Source organism: Babylonia areolata, chromosome 34 (genome assembly GCF_041734735.1).
Source record: "Babylonia areolata isolate BAREFJ2019XMU chromosome 34, ASM4173473v1, whole genome shotgun sequence".
NCBI classification, from domain to species: domain Eukaryota; kingdom Metazoa; phylum Mollusca; class Gastropoda; order Neogastropoda; family Buccinidae; genus Babylonia; species Babylonia areolata.
In genome coordinates, this window is record NC_134909.1 from 17875984 (window position 1) to 17888483 (window position 12500).

Consider the following 12500-nt stretch of genomic DNA (forward strand, 5'->3'; position numbering starts at 1 on the left):
TCATGCTGTAGTTATGGCTGTATTGCCTACATTATGGTATAACCTGTCACGTTGTAGTTGTAGCTGTATTAACCATGTGATGGGTTAACCTGTCGTGCTGTAGTTGTGGCTGTATTGCTCACATGATGTGTTAACCTGTCGTGCTGTAGGTATGGCTGTATTGCCCACATGATGGGTTAACCTGTCGTGCTGTAGTTGTGGCTGTATTGCTCACATGATGTGTTAACCTGTCGTGCTGTAGGTATGGCTGTATTGCCCACATGATGGGTTAACCTGTCGTGCTGTAGTTGTGGCTGTATTGCTCACATGATGTGTTAACCTGTCGTGCTGTAGGTATGGCTGTATTGCCCACATGATGGGTTAACCTGTCGTGCTGTAGTTGTGGCTGTATTGCTCACATGATGTGTTAACCTGTCGTGCTGTAGGTATGGCTGTATTGCCCACATGATGGGTTAACCTGTCGTGCTGTAGTTGTGGCTGTATTGCTCACATGATGTGTTAACCTGTCGTGCTGTAGGTATGGCTGTATTGCCTACATTATGGGTTTACCTGTCATGCTGTAGTTATGGCTGTATTGCCCATGTGATGGGTTAACCTGTCATGCTGTAGTTATGGCTGTATTGCCTACATTATGGGTTTACCTGTCATGCTGTAGTTATGGCTGTATTGCCTACATTATGGGTTTACCTGTCATGCTGTAGTTATGGCTGTATTGCCCACATGATTGTGTTAACCTGTCGTGCTGTAGTTATGGCTGTATTGCCTACATTATGGGTTAACCTGTCACATTGTAGTTGTGGCTGTATTGCCTACATTATGGGTTAAACTGTCACATTGTAGTTGTGGCTGTATTGCCTACATTATGGGTTAAACTGTCATTCTGTAGTTATGGCTGTATTGCCTACATTATGGGTTAACCTGTCATGATGTAGTTATGGCTGTATTGCCAACATGACAGGTTAAAATGTCACACTGTAGTTGTGGCCATATTGTCAACGTGACAGGTCAAAACGTCAAACTGATAGTTGCGGCCGTATTGCCGACATGATTGCTTAAAACGTCAGAGTGTAGTTGAGAACTTACCAAAGGAAGAGAGCGATCCAGCATATTCATTCACAAACAGACTCTGCTCTCTCCGACAGGCGAGGAGAAGAAGGCCGACGCAGAAGAAGGAGAAGAGAAGAAAGACGACCAGAAAGAAAACGCAGACAAGGACGAAACAGAAGATGAGAAGAAGGAGAAAGAAGAGGGGGCGGAGACGGCGGAAGGAGAGAAGGAAGGAGGAGAAGGAGAGGAAGAGGAGAAGAAGAAGAAGGAGGAGGAGGAGGCCAAGAAAATCCCTGTGGATTTCTACTACAATTACGAGCAGATGATGTCCAGGGCGACAGTGACGGAGGGGTCGGGGCTGCCTGACGACCTCTTGACCCTGCAGTATCCTGGGCGTTAACATTATCACTGCATGGATGGGTGGACGGACGGATTGACAGACAGATAGATGGATAGATGGACAGGCTGTTGGATAGATGGGTGGACGGACGGACTGACAAGTGGATGGATGGACAGATGGATGGATAGATGGACAGACAGATGGATGAATAGATGGACGGATGGATGGACAGACAGATGGATGGATGGATGGACAGACAGGTGGACGGATGGATGGACAGACTGGTGGACGGACGGATTAATAGAGATGGACGTATGGATGGACAGACAGATGGATGGATAGATGGACAGGCTGTTGGATAGATAGGTGGACGGACGGACTGACAGATGGATGGATGGACAGATGGATGGATAGATGGACAGACAGATGGGTGGATGGATGGACAGACAGATGGATGGATGGATAGATGGACAGGCTGTTGGATAGATGGGTGGACGGACGGACTGACAGATGGATGGATGGATAGATGGACGGATGGATGGACAGACAGATGGGTGGATGGACGGACTGACAGATGGATGGATAGATGGACGGATGGATGGACAGACAGATGGATGGATAGATGGACAGACAGATGGATGGATAGATGGACAGATGGATGGATGGACAGACAGATGGACGGATGGATGGACAGACAGATTGATGGATGGACAGACAGATGGACGGATGGATGGACAGGTTGTTGGATAGATGGGTGGACGGACAGACTGACAAATGGATGGATGAATGGATGGACAGATGGATGGATAGATGAACAGGTTGTTGGATGGATGGATGATGGATGGATGGATGTAAGGGTGGATGGATGGACGGACTGACGAACGGATGGAGGGGCGGACAGACAGATGGATGAATAGATGGACAGGTGAATAGATGGAAGGAAGGATGGATGGATAGAAGGATATACATGGAAGGAAGGATGGACTGATGGGAGGATGGACAGGCTGACAAATGGATGGACAGACTGACAAATGGACAGACGGATGGATGGATGGATGAATGGACAGACTGACAAAAAGAATGGACAGACAAACAGACGGATGGATGGATGGATGGTTGGATTCAGGGAGAAGATTGGATGGATGGGGTCTTGGATTGGTGGACGTAGGCAAAAAAATGTGTTTTTCTTTCTTTTTCTGTTTTATTCGTTATGTTTCTTTCTTTCTTTCTGCCTGTCTGTTTGTCTTCCGTACTTTCTTTCTCTCCGTATTGTTATTATGCTTAATGTTTTGCTTCATTTCATACTGTAGTGTGCTATTTGATTTTGATCTGTCAGCTAGCTGGTTAATGAGTTTTGTTATTGTCCATTATCTTGGGAATGTTGATTGATTGATTAATTCATTGACTGATTGATTGTTATTGATCTCTGTGTATGTGTGTGTGTGTGTCTGTCTGTCTGTCTGTGTCTGTATCTGTGTGTGTGTGTATGTGTCTGTGTCTTTATCTTCTTGGTAATCACTCTGTATACATTTGTTTTCCATTTTCCCACACACTTTTATTCATATTCCACATCCACTTATTTCCCTTTCTTTCCTTTGTTATCAATTCATTTTTAAAATACGTGCTCTCCACATTTTTCGTTGCTGTTCTCTCCTTAACGAGGGTCAGATACTCGTTTGGCTACGACTGTCACCGCCGCCACAACCTGTACCTCCTGGATGAGAAGCACCTGCTGTTCATGGCAGGGAACATTCTGCAGCTGCTGAACATCCAGACCAAGAAACACACCTACCTCCGCTCCACCAGCGGGGGAAGTATCGGAGCGCTGGCGGTGAGTTGATGATGATGATAATAATAATGGTATTTGTATAGCGCTGAATCTTGTGCAGAGACTTCTTCTTCTTCTTCTTCTGCGTTCACTCGTATGCACACGAGTGGGCTTTTACGTGTATGACCGTTTTTACCCTGCCATGTAGGCAGCCATACTCCGTTTTCGGGGGTGTGCATGCTGGGTATGGTCTTGTTTCCATAACCCACCGAACGCTGACATGGATTACAGGATCTTTAACGTGTGTATTTGATCTTCTGCTTGCATATACACATGAAGGGGGTTCAGGCACTAGCAGGTCTGCACATATGTTGACCTGGGAGATAGTAAAAATCTCCACCCTTTACCCACCAAGCGCCGTCACCGTGATTCGAACCCGGGACCCTCAGATTGACAGTCCAACACTTTAACCACTCGGCTATTGCGCCTGTCTTGTGCAGAGACAAATCAAAGCACTTTCACACCAGTCATTCACACGCATGCATAACTCTAAAACTGGAGAAACTGAAGACAAGGAAGAGGCAGGGAAGGGACGCTATTTTGGGGAGAGGTAGGTTTTAAGGCCAGACTTGAAAGAGCTTAGTGTGGAGACTTGACGAAGCGAAAGAGGAAGTTCATTCCAGTTGCAAGGTCCAGAGACAGAGAAAGAAAGGCAGCCAACAGTCGAGTGTTTGAATCTGGGTATGCGTAAACAGAGTGGATCCGAAGCCGATCGTAGAGAGCGAGATGGAGTGTAGAAGTGAAGGCAGACGCAGAGATAGGAAGGGGCAGATTTGTGAATACATGTATAACATAGAGTGCTGATCTTGTACTTTATTTTGTGTGAGACAGGGAGCCAGTGGAGATGTTGCAAAAGAGGAGTGATGTGCTCAGATCTTTTCTTTCTGAGGACGAGTCGGGCAGCAGAGTTTTGTATGTGCTGAAGAGACTGAATGGATGAAGCAGGCAAACCAACCAATAGAGAGTTACAGTAGTCAAGGCAAGAGAGAATGAGAGAAACGACAAGTCTAGATGTTGGGTCAGTGGACAGATATTTCTGGACGGAACTGAAACGCCGAAATTGACAGTAGCAGGATTGACATGTCTGACTGATAAATTTTTGCATGGACAGTGTGTTGTCAAGGACAACGTTGAGGTTCTTGACTGAACTGGAAAGAGGGATGGATGTACTGCCAAGTTTGATTGTGTCATTTGTAATGGAAGAGAGTTTTAATCACACATACTTAACCATGACCCACTAGTGCAGTCTCCGGCAGGGGTCTGACATTCCTGTCCTGTGCAAACTACTATCCGCCTATGCAGAGGAAACGAAAGTAGCTACAGCCGTTATGTAGTGATATAGTGATGTGGATACTTACATAGCACCTATCATTGGTTGGAGACCAAGCTCTAAGCGCTTTACAAACATGAGGTCATTTGCACAACAGGCTGCCTACCTAGGTAGAGCCGACTGATGGCTGCCATTGGGCGCTCATCATTTGTTTCCTGCATCATTCAATCAGATTTCAGGCACACACACATACACACTCTGACAGACATGTAACATTTTACGTGTATGACCATTTTGATTATTTACCCCACCATGTAGACAGCCATACTCCCATTTTTTGGGGTGTGCGTGCTGAATATGTTGTTGTTCCCATAACCCACTGAGCGCAGACATGGATTACAGGATGTTTAACATGCGTATTTGATCTTCTGCATTCGTATACACACAAAGGGGGTTCAGGCACTAGCAGGTCTGCACATATGTTGACCTGGGAGATCGGAAAAAATCTCCACCCTTTGCCCACCAGGTGCCGTTACCGAGATTCAAACCCGGCACCCTCAGATTGAAAGTCCAGCACTGTTACAGTACGTTATGCCACATCTGCTGGGAAGGACAGATGCCTGATATGTAAGACAGTGTGTGAATGATCAATGCAGACTGTCATTCATGTAAAAATCAGTCATGTGAAGCTGAAATCTCACAGGCAAGGAATGTTGCACAAGCTGTGTCCTCATTGTACTGAAAGGGTTAATGTTGCTGCACTTGTGTTCTTAAGACACTGAAAGGCAATGCAAAGAAAGGGTTAAAACAGCTGAAACTTGTCTGTGTGATTTTTAACATGTGTGAGAAGTGTTTATTTTATTTCTTCTTCATCTTAAAAAAAACAAGTGTAATCCATGAGGCAATGTGATTTCTTCTTCTTCTTTTGTTAGCTTTAAGTGACCCCTATTTGCTTGTTTCTACAGATGCTACAGCCATTTTGTGAGAGATCAAATCACTGTAATCAAAAAATGAACAGGAGTACAACGTTAAAGAATAACGCAGTTCATTTTGCTCAGAGTTAGATCTTTTTTTTTTTCTTTTCTTTTTTTTCTTCTCACTTTTAAAACTCAGCCATGATGACATATTACTTTTCAGGTTCATCCAGACCGGAAACATTTCGCTGTGGGGGAGAAGGGCAAAGCACCCAACATCAACATCTTTGAGTTCCCGTCGCTCAAACTGTACCGGATACTGCGAGGGGGGACCGAGGCTTCCTACTCTTCTCTCACCTTCAGGTGAGTCGACACGATGTACGACGGGCGCAATAGCCGAGTGGTTAAAGCGTTGGACTTTCAATCTGAGGGCCCCGGGTTCGAATCACGGTGAATGTGCCTGGTGGGTAAAGGGTGGAGATTTTTCCGATCTCCCAGGTCAACATATGTGCAGACCTGCTAGTGCCTGAACCCCCTTCGTGTGTATACGCAAGCAGAAGATCAAATACGCACGTTAAAGATCCTGTAATCCATGTCAGCGTTCGGTGGGTTATGGAAACAAGAACATACCCAGCATGCACACCCCCGAAAGCGGAGTATGGCTGCCTACATGGCGGGTTAAAAACGGTCATACACGTAAAAGCCCACTCGCGCATATACGAGTGAACGTGGGAGTTGCAGCCCACGAACACAGAAGAAGAAGAAGAAGACCCGATGTACAACGATGGAGTCTCCCGTCAGACCGACGGATGAGTAGTCAGGCAGGCTTATCTGTCGGTGTGCGTCCTCATATGGGAGAAGAGGCCGATTCTGGATGCACAGCACTTCCCACAGGTGTTGCAAAGGAAAACATCTCCAGAAGTTGAGCCCTGCTTCCTTTGCTCACGCTTCTCCTTAATGGCCAGCGTTCTCTTGTTTTCAAATGTCTTTATGCCACTAGAGCACAGCATCCTCCAGCGAGAGCGGTCAAGGGCATCAGTTTCCCAGGAAGTGAATGTACAACACTGCAGGGTAAACAGCATCATTCACTTCAATGCCCACTCGTACAAACAGTTGGAAGTCACTCCCCACAAATGTACGATTCAACTTAATCAGTCATGGAGGGTTTGATGATTTTATCAGGCAAAACGGCATTGCTCAGTTGATTTGATTATAAGGCGAATCATGCAGCAAACAAGCCAGTTATTTCAATGTCATTTCAACATTAACATCTTGACTGCCGGCGGGAAAAACCCAGTAAAAAGTGGTGTTTCAAGACACAAATCAGTATCCAGAACAATGAGTGGAACAATGACTAACCATCGCTCCCCGAAGGGAACAAGTCCATTGCGTCGTTTTGACACGAACCAAAGCCTGTTGACTTTAGAGCATCGTATCTAAGAAAAATATCTGGCGCTTGCAGAGCGGTTTTTCGCCACAGAAACTTGGTGGTGAAGGAGTTAAGGAGTTAACCCCTTGAGTGCCATGGAACATATGCACATGCGTAGGGACATCACTGATGACGTCATCAGAAAAAGGGAAATAAGTCTGGAAGGCTGAAAATTCACACAGTTTATCTAGAGTGGTATATATATATATATATATCTCCAAACCATTTTCTCAGTTTTAGCTTTATTGTTTTGGATCTTGTTTTATGACTTGAAAAACCACTTTCTACTCTTTTTTTTTTCCCCCTCTCGCACTGAAGGAGGTTTTAACCAACTCCCTCCCTCCCCGTGTGTGTTTTCCAGCCCTGACGGGGAGCTGCTGGCCTCGCAAGGGGGGGACCCGGACTTCATGCTGACGGTGTGGGACTGGCGGCAGGAGCAGATCATGCTGAGGACCAAGGCCTTCTCCCAGGACGTCTTCCGCGTCACCTTCGCCGCCGAGCTGGAGGGGCAGCTCACCACGGCCGGCACCTCCCACATCCGGTCAGTGGGCGTGTGTGTGTGGGGTGGGGGGGTGGAGGGGGGGGTTGTGGGGGGGGGGGGAGTGGGTGGGTGTGGGGGGGGTTGTAGTGGTGGAGGGGGTGGTGGTGGTGGAAGGTGGGGGTTGGGATGGGTGGGGGTAGTGGTGGTGGGGGTGGTTGGGGGCGTGGGTGTTGTTGATTGTGGTGGGGGTGGGGTGTGTGGTGGTGTGGTAGGGATGGTGGTGGTGGTGGTGGTAGTGGTGGTGGTGTGTGTGTGTGTGGGGGGGGGCTTGTGGGGGGGTGGAGGAGTGGGTGGAGGGAGTGGGTGGGTGTGGGGATGAGGGTTGTGGGGGGTTGTGGTGGTGGAGGGGGTGGTGGTGGAAGGTGGGGGCTGGGATGGGTGGGGGTAGTGGTGGTGGGGGTGGTTGGGGGTGTGGGTGTTGGTGATTGTGGTGGGGGGGAAAGGTGTGGTGGTGAGGATGGTGGTGGTGGTGGTGTATGTGTGTGTGTGTGTGTGTGTGTTGGTGTGTGTGTGTTTGTGCAAGCTTGCAAATGTCTGTGTTTGTGTACCTCCGTGTGTCCAGTGTGTTTTACTTCCCAACAAAAGCCAGTCACCCAGAAGGAGAGGGGCAGAATAGGGAAGGAAGGCATCCATCTGCTGACACAGTGTCTGTGAGGGTCTGGGTTTGATTCCCAGTCTTGCCCTTTCTCCCAAGTTTGACTGCTGGAGAATCAAAACTGAGCGTCCAGTCATTCGGATGAAGACGATAAACCAAGGTCCCGTGTACAGCACCCACTCGGCGCACTGAAAAAGAACCTATGGCAGCAAAAGTTTTTACTTTCGGCAAAAGTCATGTAGTAGAAATCCACTCTGATAGGTGCACAAATATAATATATTTGTATTTGTATTTCTTTTTATCACAACAGATTTCTCTGTGTGAAATTCGGGCTGCTCTCCCCAGGGAGAGCGCATCGCTATACTACAGCACAACCCTTTTTTTAAAAATTTTTTCCTGCGTGCAGTCTTATTTGTTTTTCCTATTGAAGTGGATTTTCCTTCAGAATTTTACCGGGAACAAGCTTTTTGTTGCCACGGGTTCTTTTACATGCGCTAAGTGCATGCTGCACACGGGACCTTGGTATATCGTCTCATCCGAATGACTAGCATCCAGACCACCACTCAAGGTCTAGTGGAGGGGAAGAAAATATCGGCGGCTGAGCTGTGATTCGAACCAGCGCGCTCAGATTCTCTCACTTCCTAGGCGGACGCGTTACCTCTAAGCCATCACTCCACTTAAGGCCATCACTAATGTATCAAGGCCTGACTAAGCAAGTTGGGTTATGCTGCTGTCAGGCATCTGCCTAGCAGATGTGGTGCAGTGTAGCGTACATAGACTTTGTTCAAGTCCAGTGACGCATCCTCGAGAAACTGACATTGAAACTGAAACAACCAGTCCAGCCTGAAATGAAGCTTGTTGTCGAATGATCGAATGAAGGAGAAGCCCAGAGCTCCCTTACTTGAGGAAGTGTCCAGGCTTGTTCCAATGTACCTTCCTGTTTACCTGTGTGTTGGCTGAATCGGTAGCGTAAGCAATATTTGTATTTGTATTTGTATTTCTTTTTATCACAACAGATTTCTCTGTGTGAAATTCGGGCTGCTCTCCCCAGGGAGAGCGCGTCACTACACTACAGCTCCACCCTTTTTTTTTTTTTTTTTGTATTTTTTCCTGCATGCAGTTTTCTTTGTTTTTCCGATCGAAGTGGATTTTTCTACAGAATTTTGCCAGGAACAACCCTTTTGTTGCCATGGGTTCTTTTACGTGCGCTAAGTGCATGCTGCACACGGGACCTCGGTTTATCGTCTCATCCGAATGACTAGCGTCCAGACCACCACTCAAGGTCTAGTGGAGGAAGAGAAAATATCGGCGGTTGAGCCATGATTCGAACCAGCGCGCTCAGATTCTCTCGCTTCCTAAGCGGACATGTTACCTCTAGGCCATCACTCCACCCCAGATTAAACTTGAAGTTGTGTACTTCGTACATGGAGAGAGTTACTGCTCTTTGTCGTTTGTTAACCCTTTACTCTCCGAGCCTTGTTGACTTGAAGTTGTGTACTTTGTGCGTGGAGGGAGAGAGAGTTGCCACTGTTTTATTACTGTTTGTTAATCCTTGACTCTCAAATCCAAGCTTCATTGCTGTTTCATTGACTTGAAGTTGTGTATCTTGTACATGGCGAGAGTTACCACTCTTTGTTGTTTGTTATTCCTTCACTCTCGACCCTAGACTGGTTGTCTTTTCATTGACTTGAAGTTGTGTACCTTGTACATGGCGAGAGTTACCACTCTTTGTTGTTTGTTATTCCTTCACTCTCGACCCTAGACTGGTTGTCTTTTCATTGACTTGAAGTTGTGTACCTTGTACATTCAGAGAGAGAGAGAGAGTTACCACTCTTTTATTATCATTTGTTAGTCCTTGATTCTCAAAATTCTAGCTTCATTGCTGTTTCATTGACTTGAAGTTGTGTATCTTGTTCATGGAGTGATGGCCTAGAGGTAACGCGTCCGCCTAGGAAGCGAGAAAATCTGGGCGTGCTGGTTCGAATCACGGCTCGGCCGCCGATATTTTCTCCCCCTCCACTAGACCTTGAGTGGTGGTCTGGACGCTAGTCATTCGGATGAGACGATAAACCGAGGTCCCGTGTGCAGCATGCACTTAGCGCACGTAAAAGAACCCACGGCAACAAGAGGGTTGTTCCTGGCAAAATTCTATAGCAAAATCCACTTCGATAGGAAAAACAAATAAAACTGGACACAGGAAAAAATACAAAAAAATGGGTGGCGCTGTATTATAGCGACGCGCTCTCCCTGGGGAGAGCAGCCCGAATTTCACACAGAGAAATCTGCTGTGATAAAAAGAAACACAAATACAAATACTGCACTTTGTTGTTTGTTATTCCTTCACTCTTGATCCTCGCCTGGTTGTGTCCTTCATTTCTTCTTCTTCTTCGTTCGTGGGCTGCAACTCCCACGTTCACTCGTATGTTCACGAGTGGGCTTTTACGTGGAGGACCATTTTTGCTCCACCATGTAGGCAGCCATACTCCGCTTTCGGGGGGATCTTTCATTTCAGAGCTCCGCTCCACCAGTCCAACTTTGTTAACTCTCTCCATACGAACGGCGAAAGAGACGACTTTAACAGCGTTTCACCCCAATTACCACCATCAAAATATTGCAAGCGGAAGGCTCTTATACTGAAGAGGTGAATGTTGACAAAGAATACCACAATTCTGACGACAGAAGATGAAGGTTGGGTCATTGAGACACCCACTGGACATCCGAGGGGTCTGTGTAGAGGAGAAGAGAGGGCTGGCCGTACTGAGTGAGTTAATCCTTGACTCTCAACCCTAGCCTCGTTGTTGTTGCTCTTTCGTCTCAAAGCTCCGCTCCACTCCGTTGTCCACCAACAGGTTCTGGAAGATGGCGGACACCTTCACGGGCCTGAAGCTGCAAGGGGAGCTGGGTCGCTTCGGCCGCACGGAGATCTCCGACATCGAGGGCTACGTGGAGCTGCCGGACGGCAAGGTTCTCTCCGGCAGCGAGTGGGGCAACCTGCTCCTGTGGGACGGGGGCCTCATCAAGGTGGAGATCGTGCGGCGGGGCCGCAAGGCGTGTCACCACGGACCCATCATGCAGATTCTGCTGGACGAGGGGGAGCTGATGACCGTGGGTGTGGACGGCTACATCCGGGTCAGTTTTTTTTTTTTTTAATTAAAGAGAGAAGAAAGGAAAGGGGAAAAAAAAAACACACCAAAAAACAAAAGAAAAAAACAACAACAAAAAAACGAGGAAAGAAAGAAAGAAAAAGAATATACATGTATGTATATGTATGTGTGTGTTCATTTATTAATTATTTTATTTTCATATATATATATATATATAGAGAGAGAGAGAGAGAGAGAGAGAGAGAGATGTAGAGATAGATAGATAATGATAACGATAACGATAATGATTTTTTTATTCAGATAAAGGCCAAAGCCCCTTACTGAAGGGGGTGACATTAAAGAAAGATACATAAGATTTTACATGACACACTATGCATCTTCAACACAAACCAACCAAAAAATATCTAACACAGATGTTCAACAACATTCACGTCGTAACTATTCTCAATCTCTTCAATGCCTCATATATATAAATGGCCAAGTTACGCAGAGTAGACACATGTCTTGACGACATGAGCAAATTAAATCTAAAGTTAGATGGATCTTTATAATACTTTGGTTGGATTAATTTTTGTCTGAGGTCACTCAAGGCAGGGCAACATAACACAAAATGTAGCTCGTCTTCCTTACCCAGATTACATAATAGATAGATAGATAGAGATATATAGAGAGAGATATATATATAGATAGATATATTTCCTTTATGTATTTACTTGTTTATTCATTTAATATTCAGTTTATTTATTGATTAATCTATTTTTGTTTATTATTTATTGTTTATTCATTTATTCATTTTCTTTATTCATTTGTATGGTTTTTTTTTAATTCATTGATCTTATTTATTTATCTAGTTATTTATTTATCCATTTATTTGTTTATTCATTTTTCATTTATTCATTATTCACTTATTCATTCATTTATTCATTTATTTATTTATCATTTAGTTATCTAGTAATTTTATTATAAATTTATTCATTTATTGATTCATCTATTCATTTAGATATTTATATAATTATTTTTAATTCATACGAAAGAAGCATTCACATACATGAAGAAACCAGAGTTCACAGCCAAATTACACTTCCTGAACAGTAACAAGCAAGTCAAGGCAAGATAAGGTAGTACAGTGCAGCACAATACAACACAACACAGCGCAATGCAACACACAACTCAACACAGTACAATGCAACGTAACACACAACACAACAGAACACACACATCACAAGGCAGCACAACACAACACACACAACACAACACAGCACAGCACAATGTTGAAAACTGACAAAGGGGAGGTTACCTACTTCCGGGAGGTTATCGGCCGTAGTACTTTCGTTTTCTCCGCATAGGCGGATAGTAGTTTGCACAGGACAGGAATGTCAGACCCCTGCCGGAGTCTGCACTAGTTGGGTCATGGTAAGTATGTTATTTAAAC

General features: G+C 45.5%; 1 protein-coding gene across 2 annotated transcripts in view; it reads left to right on the plus strand.

Annotated features, from left to right (window-relative positions):
* Positions 1-12500, plus strand: part of LOC143277400 (cilia- and flagella-associated protein 44-like) — a 73323-nt gene that overhangs the window by 5322 nt on the left and 55501 nt on the right. For both annotated transcript variants that reach the window (XM_076582191.1, XM_076582192.1), the window contains 5 exons: positions 1143-1431; positions 3056-3218; positions 5623-5762; positions 7190-7369; positions 10814-11093. In XM_076582191.1, coding sequence (XP_076438306.1) covers positions 1143-1431; positions 3056-3218; positions 5623-5762; positions 7190-7369; positions 10814-11093 — 1052 coding nt within the window. The remainder of the gene's footprint in view (positions 1-1142; positions 1432-3055; positions 3219-5622; positions 5763-7189; positions 7370-10813; positions 11094-12500) is intronic.